Here is a 22467-nt window from a genome sequence, read left to right on the forward strand (position 1 = left end):
ATTTCATGGAGATAATGCAATCACATGGTTTAATGAACAAATAACTAGAGTGACTAAAAGGCCATGATTGAGTCTTGGAATCCCTCTAATCATAAAGCATTGAACATCTTCCTCGTGGCTTCTGTTATAAGAAGCCTAGGGTGAATTAATGTTGTCTGCTTTGATTATCTTGTGTAATTCTCTGCCCAAGACCATTAACTGTTGGTTGCTTCCTTCCACATTTTTATCTGAAATTATGTTTTCCCATGATGTTTGGATTGAGAACTTTCAATTTTCTTCATCTCCTTAGAATTATGATAAAATTGTTTGGTTCAGCTCAATGTTTGATTGTACCCCACTACCTATGGATAGATTAATTTCTGATGAACTATCTTGCCAACTCAGATCTTTGTATTTTGCAAAAAGTGGTCCCAAATCATATAATTTTACACACTTTGATTAATGTTGGTCATTACCTTGGGTTGTTAAGTTTACCATATTTGGTTTATTATCCCTACTTTTAGTTGAAAAGTATTCTTCTGTTTCAGTTAATTTGCTTTTAAGTGATGATGACAGTTTTTTATGTTGGCTAAAGTTAGCAATAATAGTTTACACTTAATGTAGCAAAACAACAAAGATGTTTCACAATTGTAGAGGGAGGGAGATGAGGCTTGAAGGAAGTAACTGAAGATTTGGTTGAAGGTATAGGTGTTGGATTGTGTTTCTGAATGGGGAGAGATGTAAAGACACAGCAGGTTTTAGGGAGAAACTTTCAAAGTACTGGGTCCTGACCGGTGTAAGCTGTGCTGCTGAGAGAGGTGGATGGGGGAAGGAAATGCACAGTAATTCTGAATTTAAAATAAAAGCAGAGGATGCATATTTGGTCATGGGGCTGAAAGAGGTTCTTTGGGTGGGATGGGGTGAAGTTATGGAGTGAGAAATGAAAAATGTTTTTAAGTCCAATGCCAATGACAGGGAACTAGTGAAGATTGGCACAACAGGAGTAATAAGTAAGTGGTATTTGGTACAGCATAGAATGTGGTATTTTAAGTATACTGAGATATAAGTATACTTAGAGTATTGGAGAAATTGAGTTTTAAGGTGATAAGAGAATGTGAGTGAGTTTCAGAGGGTAAAGTATTAATTCATATGAAATCTGCTCAGTAATAGTTTTTTTTATTATTTACAAAGCAATTTCAAGCCCATAGCAAATATTTAAAATTTGGTATTCTCCCTTTCTTAACTGGTTTATATTGTGTGATTTCTTACAATGGCATGTTTTTCCAACTGGAAATTAATTTTCATGATCTTGGCAGTGTGTTCTATTTTTATGCATACATCCTTGTTAATATTATCATCACTATATGAAATCAGGTAAACACAGTTATAAGTATAAAAAACAAAAACAGAATTACCTGGAAAAACTCAGCAGGTCTGGCAGCATCGGTGGAGAAGAAAAGAGTTGACGTTTCGAGTCCTCATGACCCTTCGACAGAACTTGCGTTCGAGTCCAAGAAAGAGTTGAAATATAAGCTGGTTTAAGGTGTGTGTGTAAACCAGCTTATATCTCAACTCTTTCTTGGACTCGAACGCAAGTTCTGTCGAAGGGTCATGAGGACTCGAAACGTCAACTCTTTTCTTCTCCGCCGATGCTGCCAGACCTGCTGAGTTTTTCCAGGTAATTCTGTTTTTGTTTTGGATTTCCAGCATCCGCAGTTTTTTTGTTTTTATCACAGTTATAAGTATGTTTGGAAGAAAATACATCTTTAAGATTGCTAAGTGTGCCTCATAGAAGCTCCCTATTCTTTTTATATAACTTGTATGTAACTCCTGTAATTATTTTAAGAATTATTCCATTTTTAACTATAATGCGAGTGGTGGCTATAAACTGTCTTTCAAAGTTTCCTAATCATCTGACATAAAATGATTTAATTTCTATTTTTAAGCACCCTGTGGGTCATCTCTTCAGAGTTCCATGGAGGATAGTTTTTTTTTGTCTTTGTTCATTAAGCTTTTTTCTCCACTGATGGCCTGCTACTAACAGGAGAGGCATGGGGGTGATAAAATAAGAAAGGAGCAGGAGTAGACCATATGACCTGTTAAGCCTGCTCTGCCATTCACCAAAATAGTGGCTGATCTTCTGCTTCAACTGCACTTTTCTACCCACTCCCCATGTCCCTTGATTCCCTGAGTGATCAATAATCTGTCAATCTCAGCCTTAAATATCATTATTACCTTTGGGGTAACTAATTCCAAAGACTCTCAACCCTTTGAGTGAAGATATTTCTCCTTGCTTTGGCCTTAAATGATTGTTCTCTTATCCTGAGACTGTGGCCCTGTGTTCCATATTCCTTAGCCAGGAGAAATAATCTGTGTCTGCCTTGTCGCACCACTCTCATATGTTTCAATGAGATCACCTCTCATTTTTCTAAACCCCAGAGAATATAGACTCAATTTGCTCAACCTCTCATTATAGGACGACCTTCTCATCCCAGGGATCAATCTAGTGAACCTTTGCTGTACTACCTCCAGAGCAAGTATATACTTCCTTAAATATGGAGACCAAAACTGCCACGGTATTCCAAGTGTGGCCTCACTAAAGTAAAAATAACAAGGTTTCTTATTCTGGTACTCCAATCACCATGTAATGATGACCAATATGTCATTTACCTTCCTAATTGTTTGCTGTACCTGCATGCTAACTTTGTCTACCTTGCATTAGTATACCCAAGTCCTTCTGAACATCAAAATTTGCAAGTTTTATGCCTTTCTTTTTGGAAAAGAAATCTGCTTTTCTGTTCTTATGACCAAAGTGAATAACCTCCCAATTCCCCACATTATACTCTGTCTGCCACTTTGTAGTATACTTGGATTTCCAGAAAGCATTTAATAAGTTGCTCACTCACTTAAATTGTTGTTATGTCTTTGCATCCTCTTCAGCTTGCATTCCTTCAGCTTTCAATCTCAGCAAACTTGGGTTCGTCATTCTGTCTCTTCGTAATCCCGGTAGAAACTTGAGAATTTTGGAAAATCATAACCAGCACATCTACTCTCTCTGCAGCTATCTCTTTTAGAACCTTGGGATGTCGGTCATCAGTCCTAGGGATTTGTCAGATTATAGTCCCTTAAGTTTTTCTAATACTTTTTCTTTGCGAATGGTAATTACCTTGGGTTCCTCACTCTTAGCCCCTTGGTTACTCTCTATTTTTGGTATGGAACTTGAGTCTTCTACTGTGAAGACACACACAATATTTGTTCAACATTTCTGCTGTTTCTTCACTTCTCTATATTAATTTCTCCTGTCTCTGCCTCTAACAGACCAATGTTTACTTCAGCTACTCTCTTTTTATATACTTATAAAAGCTCTCTCAATAGCTAGTTTACTCTCATAACTTTTCCCATTTTATCAACTTTTTGGTGGCCCTTTCTGATTTCTAAGACACTCCTAATCTCAGGTTTACTACTGTTCTTTGCAATGTTCTAAGTCTCTTCTTTTAATTTAATGCTATCCCTGTAACCCCTTAGTAAGTCATGGTTAGATCTTGCCCGCTGAGTTTTTGTTTTTCATTGGAATGCATTTTTATTGAACATTTTGAATTGTTTCTTTAAATGTTGCCCAGTGTTTATTTACTACCACATCTTTTAGTCTGTTTACCCAATTAACCTTAGCCAGCTCCCTCCCCGTACGTATGTAATTGGCTTTGTTTAAGTTTAAATAAACCCACTAGACAAATAGGGAGAAATTTTTAAGACTCGCTATTACGGGTGGTAGTTGAGATAAATGGTTCAGATGCTTTCAAAAGGAAACTGGTTGATTACATGAGAGCAAAATGGATGGGAAAATATCCTGAAAGGCTAAGATGAGGAAGATGGAATGGGACAAGACTCTTGTGATGTCTAAACACCAGCACAGATTAGTTGGGCCAAATGGCCTGTTTCTGTGCTGTATGTTTCGTAATTCCATGTTGTTGAAGTATTTGAAAATAACGGATTAGAGCAGGAACTCTCACGTTGAACTAAGCCTTGGGTTGGAACTTGGTTTGAAAACATCATGAAACAGTCTTAGTTTTTCATTTATTATTACATGCATTACATCTGTAAGTTTCCCCCTTGGTTTGGATTTGATATTTTCCTTATTGTGATACACTCATTGCATTGCATGCAGATTTTTGCCACTGCAGATGGTTGCGATTCTGTTTTGTCTCTATCTGTTTCCTCACGCACACTGTACACATTGTCAGCGTGATTGTGTTGAGACATACTCCTTGTTATTTGTAGGAGCAGTTCTGTGTACACTTCTGTGAACAAGCATAGAATCTTTTAATGTTAACGAAGCAAAAGATTATTGTTGAGAAAAGACATGTTGAAGCTTTTCACCTTGCACACATCAGGACATTCACAAGAATACCAAACAATACTGCATGAGAAGAGAGTCCTCATTGGTTGGCAAGTGGACTCTGGTAGAGGCATTGTCATGGAGAATGCACCAATTAACTGATAGTTAACTGCCAAGCTTTGTTTAAATGCAATTCAATTCAAGCCAGGCAGGTTGGAATTGGTCAAGTCACTGCCCTGGAGAATGATCCAGAGAATGGCTGCTGCCTATTTTGTTCAGTTGAAACAGGTGCAATGTGTGTACATGTTCTTTCTACCTGTAAAGAACAGTGTATTAATGTATGTAGCTTCTAGCACACAGTATGCCACAAGTCCAACTGATGATCTTAAATTGGTCATTAGCATAATTCTTAGCACACTCAGGATTGTTTAGTAAATGTTGTCCAATTGCAGAATCACATCTAATGTTGTACACTGTTTTTGAGCTTTGCACGTGCAGGCTGGTTGGGTACGGTCAGTACCTTGTCTGTCGTGAACAGCTGAAGGGACATGCTGTTTGATACAATCAGCCAGTCTTTGGGACGTACAGCCTACATACCTGGCATTGCACAGGTACTGAAATTCATATATCACATTACTCATTTGTGTGATGGGAAGAACGTCTTTTTAGCTTGACAGCTGCATCCTTAGTGGCTACTGCTTAGTAGCAGCATGAAACGGCTAACTTCACCTATTGCTCAAATTTGAGATACCCTTTCAGGATAATCTGAGGTAGACTGGGCAATTTTTAGGACTGAAAGTGGTGGCTTAGGTCCACTCATGAGTTGCAAACAATATACAGCAAGCAATGATCTATCTGATCAGGATAGCCATTATTTTGTGAGATGGCTTTGATGCACCCTATTTCAGCATTTAAACAAAGCTTGGCAGTCAGTCATCAGTTAACTGGTGCATTATCCATGGCAACATCTCTACCATTCAGAATTCACTTGCCAACCAATGAGGACTCTCTTCTCATGAAGTATAAATTGTTGTTCCCTTTACATTTGGTATCCTTGTGAATGTCCTGATGAGTGCGACACAGAGTTTCAACGTGTGTCCTTTTTCTGTGATACTCAAATTCTGTACTATCAAAGTGAAATATTCTAGCTTTATATATTTTGGAAGGATCTACTACTATATGTAACCCACTGAGGAGCATGTATTCGTAGTTTAAGCTTAAATCTTTTCAATTAAAGTTTTTTTTTCCCTAGCAGGAAAACATCTGTCCTGAAGACTCTATGAATATGTTTCTTGGACTGGCGCAGAAACCATGGCACTCGTTGTGCAAGCTTTATCTCCGACCGTATGCTGTTGGAACCAGTCAGGTCCATTATGGTGAGCCAAAATGATTTTAGAATGCTATTGTGCATCTGTCCTAGTCCTTGCCTTTATCAGACCAGGTTCTTTTGTTTAATAGACTGGATCACCAGTGAGCAATATCTATACAATTACAATAGTTGTCTTATTCAGAACATAATGTAACAGGACATTTCTTGATAAAAGCAAAAAACTGCAGATGCTGGAAATCCAAAACAAAAATACCTGGAAAAACTCAGCAGGTCTGGCAGCATCTGCGAATAGGAGCATACTTAATGTTTCGAGTCCAAATGACCCTTCAACAGAACTAAGTAAAAATAGAGGTGAAGTATAAGCTGGTTGGGGGGGGTGGGTGGGTGGTGGGTGGGAGAAGTAGAGCTGGATAGAGAGCCAGTGACAGGTGGAGATAACCAAAAGATATTACAGACAAAAGGACAAAGAGGTGTTGAAGGTGGTGATATTATCTAAGGAATGTGCTAATTAAGTGTAGAAAGCAGGGCAAGCAAGGTACAGATAGCCCTAGTGGGGGTGGGATGGGGTGAAGGAATCAAAAAAGGCTAAAAGGTAGAGATAAAACAATGGATGGAAATACATTTAAAAATAAAGGAAGTAGGTGGGAAAAGAAAAATCTATATAAATTATTGGAACAAAAAGGGGGGGAATCGGAAAGGGGGTGGGGATGGAGGAGAGAGTTCACGATCTAAAATTGTTGAACTCAGTATTCAGTCCGGAAGGCTGTAAAGTGCAAACTGGAGGAACAGCACCTCATCTTCCGACTAGGCACTGCCTCTTTTTTTACTTAGTTCTGTTGAAGGGTCATTCGGACTCGAAACGTTAACTGTGCTCCTCTCTGCCGATGCTGCCAGACCTGCTGAGTTTTTCCAGGTATTTTTGTTTTTGTTTTGGACATTTCTTGATCAGCTTGTGAATTATAATATCACAAATTAAACTTTCAGGTTAAAACAGCATTTATAAATGTGAATTAAGTTTCATCTCTTCCATCCCATCTTCATTATGTTAATGTGTTCCTGTTTTGTTAATAGTTTGTCATTTAGTAGTATGGAAACAGTTTTTAATTAATTTTGAACTTTGTAAAGGATTAACAGTAATGTACAAATGGCTTATGTCTGAATATAAAACAACAAAATTCATTTGGGGTCATTGTAAAATTTTAATGCAAAACTATCTTTATCTCCTTCAAATATCCACCTTAGTGCTCATAAAAACACATCAGGTGTGCATAATCTTCTGGGAAAATAGCGTTATTAAATCTTACAAGTATTAATCATTTGATCTCCAAATTTATAAACACTTAGGCATGTTGATACTTTCCTGCATTGTTAACTTATTTAAGGATCAAGATTGCAAATGCTTACCATCAGTAGCAATCAAATGTTAAGGTTAAGCATCATCTATTTCTATTTAGTGATGTATTTTAATGTTTAAAGGGTGCATTTACACTACAGCTTTAAGGTCTAGGTTAGCAATATAAATCTGAAACTAGAGAGAAACTTGGAATCATTGAAATCTGGTTACTTTTTAACCGGTCTCTAACTAAGGTGATTGGCAAAAGAACCAAAGGCAACACGCGGAAACATTTTTTTTACAAAAATAGTTATGACCTGAAGCACAATGCCTGAAAGGGTGGCTGGAAGCAGATTGAATAATAACTTTCAAAAGAAGGGGAATGGACTAATTGGAAAATTTTCAAAATACTATCATAGACTGATGAGCTGAATGGTCCTGTACTGTTTAATTCTATGATATTGTCTTGTTTTTGATTTCCCTGCAAGAGGAAATAGTTTCTCTCTATCTACTCTATAAATAATTTTAAGCAACTTGATCAATTCATTGCTCAAACTTCTAAACTCAAGGAAATGTAAGCCAAGTTTATGCAGCCTGTCCATAATCTAATCAACTAATCCCCAGTATCATTCAGACCCATATGGACAGCAGCACCTCCAGGGACACTATTATCTTTCCTTGGGTGCAGTGCCAAAGACTGAATGCAGTGCTGCAGATGTGATCGGACCAGTGCTCTATACAACTAAAGCATAACTTTCTTCCCTTTGTGTTCGGTCCCCATGAGATAAACACCATCATTCTATTAACCTTTTTAATTTCTTTTTGTACTGATTGCAAGCTTAAAATGATTAGAGTGATTGAACTTGCAAATCTCTTTGCTCTTGTACAGTTCTTAGTTTCTTACCATTTAGAAAATTAACTGACTCACTTTTCCTGTGTCTAAAGTGGATGACCTCATATTTCTAATAAGTATGGTGAAAAGTTGAGGCAGACCCCTGGGAAACATTACTTGTGTTATGACTGATGTAGTTGGTAAAGCTGAGTTATTTAAAAACCCCAGAGGGAAACTTTAAACAACTGTCATAACCTATAATTTTAAGTGTTATGTTTGAGATGCGACTCTGAATTCAGGAATCAAACCACCAGTTCTCGAGGTTTTACATTAAACTAAACGTAACATTTTATTAACTTACACAGTTTAAAATACATGGTTACAAATTACTACTATCATAAATTTTAACAAATCCCCAAACTAATCTCCATTAAGGTATCAGCAACCCATAGACTTAACCAGACACCAGGCAAAGCATTTTTGGCACATGAATTCAAAATAGAGGTTCTGTTCACTCTGGTTTCTCTGGAGACAGTGGTAGGCTCACAGCTGCTTCGATGTTACATTGCCTCTGTCCTACAGACACACAACTGCTGAAGTTACACCTAGCACCACTCATTGAATGTAAATTCTCATTGTATCACCAGCCCCTTTGAACTCCACCTTTTAACAATAAAACCCCTTTCATAGTTCCAGTTCTATTAGTAATATAACCATATTGCTTGGTATCTGTTAGATAGGTGGTAGTTTTCACCTGGCTTCTTGAATGCTCTTTTCAAAAAATGCAAATGCACGCTATCTCTCTTACATATTAAAACTAGTACACATCAAAGCACCCAGGCTAGCTGGCTTTAATCCAGTTAAGACACACCCACAGTCTAAACCTCAATTTTAAAAGAAAAATATTTTACAATAATATTATATACAGTAATAGCTTCGTGACACTTGTTACATTGTGTATATACTGCTTTTTTCCTATCTCCCAATCAATATTCACTCCAAGTCAATAAGTTATCTTCAATTATGTGTGCTAATCTCTTGCATCAAATGCTCTCTGGAAAGGCACCCATTGACAGCCCCTATACACCTAATGAGTGGGTCCCCTCAAGAGATGCAACTGGATTAGCCAGACAGGACTTGCCCTTAAAGCCTTGCTGGCACTCTCTGTACAGCTCATATTTCTTCAATTGCTCAGTCACTCTATCCCCAACAACCGATTCTAGTAACTTTCCCAAAATTGATGAATTAACAGGCCTGGAGTTATATGATTTCTCTGTCCTGCCCTTCTTAAATGATGGCGTGACATCAGCAACTCAATCTAATAGCACAAGAGAGCTTGAAAAGGCTATAACCAACACTATTGCAATTCTTTCACTTACTCTCGGATGGAAACCATCAGGTCTTGGAGATGCATCTATCCCAAGTCCCAATATTTTCTCAATTGCCATCTTCTGTATTCTTATCTCCTCCATAAGTTCCTTATCTTAATGAGACCAATAGCTGACAAATCCCTGGAGCCAGATTGCTTGGATAGGTGGCTACTGAGACAATATATGCATTGGTTTTGACCATCTAGAACTCTACAGATTCTAGAGGGTCCCCATATATTGGAAGGTGGCAGATGTAACCCTGCTGTTCAAGAAAGGAGGCATGAGAGAAATGGATCTATGAAGTAGACGCCCTTTCGTCAGCAGTAGACACAATTTATTAATTATTAATTTATTTATTATTAAGGGCATGGTAACAGGGCACTTAGAAAATCACTATGATTAGACAGTACAGTTTTATGAAAGGGACATGGTCCTTGACAAATGTTAGATATTTTTGGAATGTGTAACAGGATAAATGTAACTAACAGGATAAATAAGAGACAACCAATGCATTTAATATATTATGATTTTTAGGCATTCAGTAAATTGCAGCACAAAATATTTTATCACAAGATTGAGGCTTATGAGATTGAATGTGATATATTAGTGGGGATTGAAGATTGTTTAACAGACAGAATACTGAGTGTAGAAATAAATGGGTTATTTTTGGGGTGTTAGTATGTAGCACCACAAGGATCAGTGCTTGGGCCTCTGCTATTTACAATCTGTATTAATGACTTAAGTGAGGGAACTAAGTATAACATATCCTTAAGTTTGCTTTGAAACAAAGCTAGGTGGGATAGTAAGCTGTTAGAAGGATGCAATGGTTGGAATTTTAACTGCCAAGGGGGGTGGGTTTGGACATTGGCAAGGGATTAAAGCTCCAGAAAGTAGTAGTTAAGGAACCTGGCATTCCTGCCCACTTCCTGAAAATACACCTAGGTTAAACCTGGAACTGGGAAACCCCTGTGGAGCTGCTGGTAAGTAATTTCAATAATTAAATGCCCAATTACTTGAAGATTAAACCAACATTTTGGAGAGGCGGTCGGGAGCCTGAAAGCGCCGCGAGTGGAGAGGCGGTCGGGAGCCTGAAAGCACCGCGAGTGGAGAGGCGGTCGGGAGCCTGAAAGCGCCGCGAGTGGAGAGGCGGTCGGGAGCCTGAAAGCGCCGCGAGTAAACAAATAGTGACATCAGAGCAGAGAAGTACTTTGGTTGGAGAAGAAGCTAGCTGTTTAGTGAGTATCTACTAAGTGGTTAAGGTTTATTCTATTCCTCGGGTATAAAATAACGTAGGCGCTGTACTTTTGTAAGTTGGTTGTTGGGTAAGTGGTTAGTGTTAGGGTCAGCGTGTTAATAGCCAGCTTAGGACACAGGAGTTAACATAGACCTATAAACAAAATAGAACTAAAACTTTACTTTAATTTTAATTTCACTTTAAACAGCTAAAACATATACCTGTACAGTTAAGGAATGTGTAATTTTTAATTGTCAGTGGTACTAGCATTTATAAGCACAGTAAATTGTAGCATACATAGGAATTACTCTAAGTTAATTAATTTAATTACTTTCTTAACTAAATAATACAAGTGACAATGGCAGGACAGGTGTTATGTTGCAGCTTGCCTGGAATTAGGGAGCTTTTGGATGCCAAGGCTATCCAGGACAAACACAACTGCAGAAAGTTTAAGCAGCTCGAGGAATTCTGGTTCAGGATTATTGATCTGGAAGCCAAACTGCAAGCACTGCGCAACATAAGGGACGGTGAGAAATACCTAGACACTTTGTTCCAGAAGATGTTCACACCTCTTAGAATAAGGTTATTTATTTTGGTCAGCAGCGAGGGACGGGAGGATGTGACCATGAGTGAGGCAGGTAAAGGGACCAATCAGAAAGTACTGGAGGAGCCTCAGACTTTGTAATTGTCAAGCAGGTTTGAAGTGCTTACAACCTGTGTTGATGAAAGCAAGGTCTACAAGATGGATGAGCAGGCTGGCCATGGCACTATGGTACAGGAAGCTGGCCAAGCGAGGGGAGCAATGTAGTGGTAGTATAGTGGTATATGTAGTATAGTGAGGGGGATTGACACTGTTCTCTGCAGCAAAGAGCGAGAGTCCAGAAGGCTATGTTGCCTATCAGTGCCGGTGTTCAGGACATCTCTCAGGGCTGGAGAGGAACTTGCAGTGGGCGGGGGAGGATCTTGGTCCATGTAGGTACCAATGACATGGATAGGACAAGGAAAGAGATTGTGTACCAGTATGAGGAGCTACGTACCAAATTAAGAAGAAGAACCTCAAAGGTAATAACCTCTGGGTTATTACCTGAGCTGCATGCAAATTGGCATAGGGCAAATAAGATTAAAGAGATGTATGTGTGGCTCAAAGACTGGTGTTGGAAAGTGGGTTCAGGGTTGTGGGGCAGTGCCACCAGTACAGGAAAATTGGGGGCTGTACCGTAAGGATGATCTCCACCTGAACCATGCTGGGATGAGTGTTCTCACAAGTCGCATAACTAGGGAAGTAGGAAGTGTTTATCTCCACCTATCACTGGCCCTCTATCCAGCTTTACGTGTCCCACCCCCACTTAAACCAGCTTATATTTCACCTCTCTTCTATCTGACAGGAAATCAAATGTGGGAAGATGTAATAAATTAAAGAGTAGAGACAAGGTAAGAGAGTAGGGTATTAATTTGGGAAATGATAAACGCACCAAGACAGGAAGTAACAGAGTATAAGTTGAAGAGTAAACCAATAAATAAGGCTAGAGGTTACAAAAATAATAAAATGACAAAACTTAAGGCTCTGTACCTGAATGTACATAGCATTTGAAACAAAACAGATAAACTAATAATGCAAATAGAGATAAGTACGATCTAATAGCCACAGAGACATGGCTACAGGATGGGATAGGTTGGGACATGAACATTGAAGGGTATGTAACCTTTAGGAAGGATAGGAAGTTAGGAAAAGATAGGGGGATGGCTCTGTTAATTAAAGACAACATTAACACAATAGAGAGGGATGGCCTAAGTGCAGGAAACTAGTTTAGGTAAAGATGAGGAATGATAAAGGCAAGAAGTCACTTGTGGGAGTGGCGTAAAGGCCCCCCTAACATTAATCACACCGTAGGACGGGGTATCGAAGAAGAAATAGTGGGAGCTTGTCAGAAAGGTACAGCAATTTTAATCTACACGTAGACTGGAACAACCAAATGGGCTAAGGTAACATAGATGATATTCATAGACTGTTTTAGGGATAATTTCATAGATCAGCATGGAGCCAACCAGGGACCACTCGACCTGGTATTGTGCAATGAGATAGGATTAATTAATGACCTCATCGTGATAGTATCCATAGGTAACATTGATCACAATATGATTGAGTTTTACATTCAGTTTGAGGGGGAGAAGACTGAGTTTAACACTCAATGGTGAGTGTTATTTTAAACATAAATAAGGGCAATTATGAGGACATGGAAGCGAAAGTCAACTGGCAATTTAGGTTAAGGGATAGGTCAGTAGAGATCCCACGGCAGAAATTTTAAGATATGTTTTAGAATACACCGAATAGATACATTCCAACAAGCAAGTAAAATTCCAAGAGAAGAATCCACCATACATGGTTAACTACAAAAGTTAAAGATGGTATCAGACTTAAACACAAAGCATATAATTGTGCAAAGATGGGTGGCAGGTCAGAAGATTGGACAGATTATAAAAAAAAAAGACTAAAATATTAATAAGGAGGGGGAAAAATAAGAGTACCAGAGAAAGTTAGGTAGAAATATAAGGACAGGACTGTAAGAGTTTCTATAGATATTTAAAAAGGAAAAGGGTTAACAAAGTGAACGTTGGTCCTATAGAAAGTAAAGCTGGGGAATTAATAATGGAAAATAAGGAGATGGCAGATGAGTTGAATAGGCATTTTGCATCGATCTTCACTATAGAGGATACAAGTAACACCCCAGAAATAGCTGCAAATCGGGAATTGGGAGGGAAGAACTCAAGAAAATTATAATCACCAGGGAATTGGCACTTAGCAAATTGTTGGAACTGCTGATTGACAAATCCCTGGGTCCTGTTTTTTTTTTTCATTCATTCACGTGATGTGAGTTTCACTGGCTGGGCCAGCATTTATTGCCCATCCCTAGTTGCCCTTCAGAAGGTGGTGGTGAGCGCCTCCTTGAACTGCTGCAGGCCATGCGGTGTAGGTACACCCTCCATACTGTTAGGAAGGTGAGTTCCAGTATTTTGACCCAGCGACAGTGAAGGAACGGCGATATATTTCCAAGTCAGAATGGTGAGTGACTTGGGGGGGAACTTCCAGTTGGTGGTGTTCCCATCTAACTGCTGCCCTTGTCTGTCTAGATGGTAGTGATCATGGGTTTGGAAGGTGCTGTCGAAGGAGCCTTGGTGAATTCCTGCAGTGCATCTTGTAGATGGTACACATTGCTGCTACTGTGCGTCAGCGGTGGAGGGAGTGAATGTTTGTGGATGTGGTGCCAATCAAGCGGGCTGCTTTGTCCTGGACGTTGTCAAGCTTCTTGAGTATTGTGGAAGCTGCACTCATCCAGGCAAGTGGGGAGTATTCCATCACATTCCTGACTTCTGCCTTGTAGATGGTGGACAGGCTTTGGGGAGTCAGGAGGTGAATTACCCATCACACAATTCCTAACCTCTGACCTGCTCTTGTAGCCACTGTATTTATATGGCTAGTCCAGTTCATTTTCTGGTCAATGGTAACTCCCAGGATGTTGGTAGTGGGGTATTCAGTGATGGTAATGCCATTGAACATGATGGGGTGATGGTTGGATTCTCTCTTGTTTGAGATGGTCATTGCCTGACACTTGTGTGGCGTGAATGTTACTTGCCACTTTTCAGCCCAAGCCTGGATTTTGTCCAGGTCTTGCTGCGTTTGGACATAGACTGTTTCAGTATTTGAGCCATGAATGATGCTGAACATTGTGCAATCATCAGAGAACATTCCCACTTCTGACCTTATAATGGAAGGAAGGTCATTGGTGAAGCAGCTGACGATGGTTGGGCCGAGGACACTACCCTGAGGGACTACTGTAGTGATGTCCTGGAGCTGAGATGACTGACCTCTAACAACCGCAACCATCTTCCTTTGTGCTAAGTATGACTGCAGCCAGTGAAGAGTTTTCCCCCGATTCCCATTGACTCCAGTTTTGCTCGGGCTCCTTATTGCCACACTCAGTCAAATGCGGCCTTGATGTCAAGGGCAGTCACTCTCACCTCACCTTGGGAGTTCAACTCTTTTGTCCATGATTGAACCAAGGCTGTAATGAGGTCAGGAGCTGAGTGGCCCTGGCGGAACCCAACTGGGCATCAGTGAGCCAATTATTACTAAGCAAGTGCCGCTTGATAGCACTATTGATGACCTCTTCCATTACTTTTCTCATGATGGAGTGTAGACTGATGGGGTGGTAATTGGTTGGGTTGGATTTGTCCTGCTTTTTGTGTACAGGACACACCTGGGCAATTTTCCACATAGCCGGCCAGATGCCAATGTTGTAGCTGTACTGGAACAGCTTGGCTCTGGGTGTGGCAAGTTCTGGAGCACAGATCTTCGGTACTATAGCTGGAATATTGTCAGGGCCCATAGCCTTTGCAGTATCCAGTGGTTCAACCGTTTCTTGATATCACGTGGAGTGAATCAAATTGACTGAAGACTGGCATCTGTGATACTGGGGAGCTCGGGAGGAGGCCAAGATGGATCATCCACTCAGCACATCTGGCTGAAGATCACTGCTAATGCTTCGGCCTTATCATTTGCACTGATGTGCTGGGCTACCCCATCAATGACGATGTAGATATTCGTGGAGCCGCCTCCTCCAGTGAGTTGTTTAATTGTCCACCACCGTTTACAACTGGATGTGGCAGGACTGCAGAGCTTTGATCTGATCAATTAGTTGTGGGATTGCTTAGCCCTGTCTGTCATTTGCTGTTTAGCCTGATTGGCATGCAAGTAGTCCTGTGTTATAGCTTCACCAGGTTGACACCTCCATTTTTAGGTATGCCTGGTGCTGCTCCTGGAATGCCCTCCTGCACTTTTCATTGAATCAGGGTTGATCCCCTGGCTTGATGGTAATGGTAGAATGGGGGATATGCCAGGCTATGAGGTTACAGATTGTGTTCGAGTACAATTCTGCTGCAGCTGATGGCCCACAGCGCTTCATAGGTGCACAGTCTCGAGTTACTAGATATTTTCGAAATCTATCCCATTTAGAATGGTGGTGGTGCTGCACAACATGATGGAGGGTATCCTCAATGTGAAGGCGGGACTTTGCCTCCACAAGGACTATGCGGGGGTCACTCCTACCGATACTTGATGGACAGATGCATCTGCGGCAGGGAGGTTGGTGAGGATGAGGTCAAGTATGTTCCCGCTTGTTGGTTCCCCCACCACCTGCCACAGACAGCTATGTTGTTTATGACATTCATTTAATGGCTTAAAAGGAGTGCCTAGGGAGATAATTGATGTGTTTGTTTTAATTTTCAGAAACTCACTAGATTCACAAAGGTTCCATTAGATTGGAAAATAGCGAATGTAACTCCTTTATTCAAAAAGGGAGGGTGACAGAAACTACAGGCCAGTTAGCTTAACATCTGTCATAAGGAAGAACAATGTTATAACAGGGTACTTGGATAAATTCAAGGTAATCAGGCAGAATGGACATGGCTTTGTGAAAGAGAAATCATGTCTAACCAATTTATTGAAATTCTTTGAAGAAGTAACAGGTGCTGTGGATAAAGGAGGAATGGTGATGTGCTGTACTTAGATTTTCAGAAGGCATTTTATAAGGTGCCTCATGAAAGGTTATTGCGGAAAATAAAAGCTCATGTTGTGAGGGGGTGCGGTAACATATTGGTGTGGATAGAAGTTTGTCAAACTAACAGGAAACATAGTAGGCATAAATGGTTCATTTTCTGTTGGCAGTATGTGATGAGTGGTGTGCCAAGAGGACCAGTGCTGGGGCCTCAACGTTTTACAATTTAGATAAATGATTTGCTTGAGGGGCCTGATGGTATGATGGTTGCTAAATTTTGCTGGTGACACAAAGGTCGGTAGGAAAGTAAGTTGTGAAGAGGAAGTAAGGAGGCTCCAAAAGGATATAGATAGGTAGGTGAGTTGGCAAAGATCTGGCAAATGGAATATAATGTAGGAAATTGAGGTTGTCCATTTTGGCAGGACAAATAAAAAAGAGGCATATTATCTAAATGGTGAGAGACTGTGGAGCTCTGAGATTCAGAGGGAGCTGGGTGTCCAAGTTTGCTGAGAGCGAGTTTTAAGGGTTAATTTAATTTAAGAATTAACTTCTATCTTCAGTCTAGTCTTTAATTAAGTAATTAACTAAAAGTTGCCCTTTGGGTTGGGAGAAGGTGAGTTTTAATCCAGGTTTAAAACCAGGTTCATTCAGGCTCTACTTACAGCTAGTTAATTAGTTAACTGGCTTAAACAGGTTTTCTGAAGCTAAATTCAGACAATATAAAAGCAAACCATCTGCAGTGTTACTTTGGGTTGCATTTGAGTGCTTCAGTTGGGGTTTGGTGAAGAGGGAAGGATGTGACCCTTCCATTGTCTCTCCTTCCATTGTCTCCCCTTCCATTGTCAGCAGAGCAGTGGCCTTGGTAAGTAGGACTTAGTGAGTATTTCTACTGTCCTTGGTACTCTCTAAACTAGGGGAAGTAAAAGTAAAGGGAGTAATTTAAAGATAAGCCATGGCAGGGCAACTCGGTCACATGGAATGCTCCTGTGCGATGTGAGAAGTCAGGGACGCTTCCAGTATCCGTGGTGACCACATGTGCAGGAAGTGTCTCCAGCTGCAGCTACTTGAAATCCACGTTTCAGATCTGGAGCATTGGCTGGAGTCACTGTGGAGCATCCACAAGGATGAGATCTTTGTAGATAGCACGTATGGTGAGGTGACCATACCGCAGGTAAAGAGTGCGCAGGTCGTAGGGATAGGGTGACTGCCAGATAGAGTAACGGCACTAGGAAGGTAGTGCAGGAGTCCTCTGGGTCCATCTCCCTCTGTAACAGATTTTGGATACTGCTAGGGGAGATGGTTTCTCAGGGGAAAGCAGCAAGAGCTAAATCCGTGGCACCATGAGTGGCTCAGTTGCACACTGGGTGTGTAAAAAGGAGTGAGAGAGCAATAGTGATTGGTGATTCTATCATAAGGGGAACAGATATCCGTTTCTGTGGCTGCAGATATGACACCAGGATGGTGTATTGTTTCCCTGGTGCCAGGGTCAAGGATGTCACTGAGCGGCTGCCGTTCTTTATATTCTGTCCAATCAAGTGTCCTGCCACTCATCTTTGCGTAGTTGTATGCTTTCTCCTTAAGTTTGATGCTTTCCTTAACTTCTTTACTTAACCATGAACGGTGGGTCCTCCCCGTAGAATTTTCCTTGATATTTGGAATGTACTTATATTCTGAAGTATCTCCCTAAATATCTGCCACTGCTTCTCTATTAATCTATCCTCAAGCTTAGTTTCCCAGTTCACTTCAGCTGGCTCAGCTTTCATCCCCACGTAGTTGTCCTTATTTCAATTTAAGATACTAGTCTTTGACTCACTCTTCTCCCATTCAAGCTGGCTGTAAAATTCAATCATATTTTGGTCTCTGCTACCTAGCAGCGCCTTTACTCTGAGATCATTAATTAATCCTGTCAGGTTGCACAATATCAAGTCTAATATAACCAGCTCTTGGTTGGTTCCAGAACATGCTGCTCTAAGAAACTATCTCAAAAGCATTCTAAGAACCCCTCTACCAGGCTACTACTGCTAATCTGATTTTTCCAGTTTGTGTAGATTAAAATCACCCATGATTATTGCCATCCCTTTATCACAAGCACACAATATTTTCTCTTGAATACTTTGTCCTGCACTGGCTACTGTTAGGGGGCCTGTAGACCACTCCTACTAAAGACTTTTTTCCCCCTATTATTCCTCATCTCCACTCAAAGCATTTTTACATCCTGATCTCCTGAAGCAAGCTCATCTCTAATTATTGCACCAATGCCCTCTTTGATTAACAGTGCTACCCCTCCACCTTTACTTAGCTTCCTATTCTTCTTGAATGTCATGTGTCCCTCAATATTAAGGACCCAATCTTTGTCGTCCTGCAGCCATGCCTCTGTAATTGCTGTCAGGTCATATTTATTTACAGTCCAAAACAGGAGAATTTATAATAGAGAATGAGGAAATGGCAAAGCAATGAACAACTACTCCAGTTCTGTCTTCAAATAGGAAGACACAAATAACTTCCCAGAAATACTAGAGAACCAGAGGTTTAGTGAAAAGGAAGAAATGAGGGAAATTGGTATTACTAAAAAACAGTGCTGGAGAAATTAATGGGACTGAAAACCGATAAATCCTCGGGGCCTGATAACCTACACCCCAGGGTACTAAAGGTGGTGGCCATGGAAATAACGGACGTGTTGGTTGTCTTCTTCTAGAATTCTGTAGATTCTGGAACAGTCCTGACAGATTGGAGGGTGGCAAATGTAATCACACTATTTAAAAAAGGAGGTAGGGAAAAAACATGTAATTACAGACCAATTAACCAACAACAGTGGTAGGGGAAAAGCTGTGGTCTATTATAAAGGATGCGATAACAGGACACTTAGAAAATATCAACGGGATTAGACAAAGTCAACATGGATTTATGAAAGGGAAATCAAGGTTATCAAACCTACTGGAGGTTTTTGAGGACATAACTAGCAGAACAAATAAGGGAGAACCAGTGGATATGGTGTATTTGGATTTTCAGAAAGCTTTCGATAAATCCCACATAAGTGTGCATAATTAAAGCTGATGGGATTGGGGGTAATATATTGGCATGGATTGAGAACTGGTTAGCATATGGGAAACAAAGTAGGAATAAATGGGCCTTTTTCGAAATGGCAGATGGTGACTAGTGGGGTACCACAGGGATCAGTGCTTGGGCCCCAGCTATTCATAATATATATCAATGATTTGGATGAGAGAACCAAATGTATTATTTCCAAGTTTACTGAAGACACAAAGCTAGGTGGGAATGTGAGTGGTGAGGATGTTAAGAGACTTTAATTTGATTTAGACAAGTTGAGAGAGTGGGAAAATACATGGCAGATGCATTATAATGTGGATAAGTGTGAAGTTATCCACTTTGGTAGGAAAAACAGAATGGCAGAGTATTATTTAAATGGTGGTAGATTGGGAAATGGTGATATATAGAGGGACCTGGATGTCCTTGTATACCAATCACTGAAAGCAAGCATGCAGGTGCAGCATGCAGTTAAGAAGGCTAATGGAATGTTGGCCTTCATTGCTAGAGGATTTGTGTGCAGGAGCAAGGATGTCTTACTGCAGCTTTACCTTGGTGAGATCATACCTGGAGTACCTTGGTGAGATCATACCTGGAGTATTGTGTATAGTATTTGTCTCCTTACCTTAGAAAGGATATACTTGCCATAGAGGGAATGCAGCGAAGGTTCACCATATTGGTTCTTAGGATCGCAGGATGATCGTATGAGGAGAGATTGGGCCGACTAGGCCTATATTCACTGGAGTTTAGAAGAATGAGATGGGATCTCATTGAAACATATAAAATTCTGACAGGGCTAGATAAACTGGATGCAGGAATGATGTTTCCTCTGTCTGTGGGGATCTAGAACAAGGGGTCACAGTCTCAGGATACAGGGTAGGGCATTTAGGACTGAGATGAGGAGATACTTCTTCTGTCAGAGGGTGGTGAACCTATGGAATTCTCTACCTCAGAAGGCTTTGGAGGCCAAGACTCTGAATATATTTAAGAAGGAAATAGGTTTCTAGACTCTAAAGGCATCAAGGGATATGGGGAGAGTGGGAGTATAGCATTGAAAAGAGGATCAGCCATAATCAATATAGAATGGCGGAGCAGGCTCAAATGGCCGAATGACTTCTGCTTCTATGTTTCTAATGCATGAATTGCAAAAGGTTAGTACACAGTGCAGCAAGTAATTATCACAGGTAATAGAATGTTATTGTTTATTGTGAGGGGAATTGAATATAAGTTATGCTTCAGTTATACAGGGCATTGGTGAGACCACATCTGGAGTACCGTGTACGGTATTGGTCTCCCTATTTAAGGTAAGATGTAGATTCATTAGAAGCAGTTCAGAGAAGGTTTACCGCCCATTCCAGGTATTATCTTATGAGGAATGGTTGGACAGGCTAGGCTCGTATCCACTGGAATTTAGAAGAGTAAGAGGCAACTTGATTGAAACATATAAGATCCTGAGGGGACTTGACAGGGTGAATGTGGAAAGGATGTTTCCTCTAGTGGAGGAATATAGAGCTCGGGGTTCACTGTTTCAAGATAAGGGACCGCCTACTTAGGACAGATGAGGAAATTCTTTTTTCTCTGCAGGTTGAGAGACTTTGGAGCTCCCTTCCTCAAAATGTGGTTGAGGCAGAGTCCTTGAATATCTTTAATGCAGTGGTAGATAGATTCTTGCTAAGCAAGGGGATGAAAAGTTATTGGGGGTAGGCAGGAATATGAGGTTAAAATCAGACCAGCCATGATCTTATTGAATGGTGGAGCAGGCTTGAGGGGCTAAGTAGCCCACTCCTGCTCCTTATTAATATGTTTGTGTGCTGGCTTTAACAGCCAACACAAGGGTTTCCTGCACTGTGTGAAACTCACCAGGGTCAACCAAGTGAGGGCAGAGTGGGAAGTTCTTGTTCAGTGAAATTGACATGCTGGGAAGCCTTTGAACCGTGAAACTGACCTGCTGGGAAGCCTTCGAACCATGAAACTGAATAACTGCATTCATGCTTAGGCCTAAAACTGGTGCTCACAGCACTTCTGGGAGTGTGTGTCCATTGCTTGACAGGTGGCTTCCAATCTCTTGGAAGTCATTTCACCTGTCTTTGACTTTACTTTGACCTACACTTCCCTGCTGTCAGCCTTTACTGCAGCATGAGAGCAATTTATACAGCTCTACCTTGGACCTTTGAGAAAGAAGAGGAGCAAGAGCTGAAGGAACCAGCATCAGCTGCCTTCTCCTCAGCCAGCATTCCACTTCACAGGACAGAAACACCTCAAGAGTTGAAACCCATAAAGGGACTACAGGTAGAGAATTAGCTCTCTCGGTACAGGTAGACAACAGTACCTTAGGCTTTCTCGGCAGGTTGCTGCTGACATCTGTAGCTTGCTGGAATAAGAAGTGCCTCCCAATAGACCAGGTGGGCACAAGTTGCCAGCGCTCTGCCCCTGGGGTTCTCTGTCTCTTCCTGGAGTTGTGTGGTCTCTTCTGTAAAGCGAGAAAGCAGAGTGTTGTTAGAAATAAATTCTTTGGAGAGAAGGGAAGGGCATTTGTGGTGGGTGACTGTGCGGTAGGGGTATCAGATTGCACAAAAGTGAGCACGAGTGGTAGCTGTTCAGATGAACATGAGGTGCCAAGAGAGAGAGGAGAATGACTGGAACTGCAAGCTGTTCATCTGAGGAATGTTGTGCAAGAGAATACTGAGAAAATTAGAGTAGAACTTGGCACAAGTGTTATGTCACTCCCCTTTCCTCTTTTGGACACTGACTCAAGTTTGAGGTACCACACCTCACTTCCTTGGCCACTCCATCTCCATCTGCTTTGTTGAAGGGGCTGACCACCACCTTCCATTGTTGGCAAACATCACTTCACTTCAGCCCCTGCAGCAGGACTTCTGTTTAAGAGTGAGAAACTCTGGGTCGGGGTAGCACCTTCCAAGGTCCCCACTCCATTTCTGTGGTTGCTGATACTTTGAGAATCAATCTGCATTTCAACAGTTCTGATCACTGCTGAGGTCCTCCTGAGAAGCCCATGGTGTCTGCAACGTGGATTGTTTGTCAAGAAGGTCGCAGAAGAAGTATAATGTGAGGAGTGTGAGGTTATCAACTTGATAGGAGGAATGGAAAAGCAGAGTATTTTTTAAAAGACAAAAGACTAGTAAAAGTTAGCATTCTGATTTAAGTGCCCTTGCACATGAATCACAAAGTTAACATGAGGGCGAGCAAGCAATTAGAAAAGCAAATGATCGCCTTTATAGCAAAGGATATGTATGTAAGAGTTAGAAAGTCTTGTTGCAATTACATAGGGCTTGGGTGAGACCATACCTGGAGTACTGTGTGTTTTTGCTCTGCTTGACCTAAGGAATAACATCTTATACCTTAATACCTAATACCTTAAAGGGGATGCAACAAAGGTTCACTAGATTTGATTCCCTGGATAAAAGGGGCTGTTGTGGCATCTAAGACTTTAAAATA

General features: G+C 40.8%; 1 protein-coding gene across 3 annotated transcripts in view; it reads left to right on the forward strand.

Moving 5' to 3' along the window:
- Positions 1-22467, forward strand: part of slc30a9 (solute carrier family 30 member 9) — a 136963-nt gene that overhangs the window by 10721 nt on the left and 103775 nt on the right. For 2 of the 3 annotated variants that reach the window (XM_041196336.1, XM_041196355.1), the window contains exon 2: positions 5571-5691. In XM_041196336.1, the coding sequence (XP_041052270.1) occupies positions 5595-5691 (97 nt within the window). In that variant the 5' untranslated portion in view covers positions 5571-5594. Of the gene's footprint in view, positions 1-5567; positions 5692-22467 lie in introns of all 3 variants that reach the window. The other variant, XM_041196346.1, reaches the window with a different exon arrangement.

Source organism: Carcharodon carcharias, chromosome 1, assembly GCF_017639515.1.
Source record: "Carcharodon carcharias isolate sCarCar2 chromosome 1, sCarCar2.pri, whole genome shotgun sequence".
NCBI lineage: Eukaryota > Metazoa > Chordata > Chondrichthyes > Lamniformes > Lamnidae > Carcharodon > Carcharodon carcharias.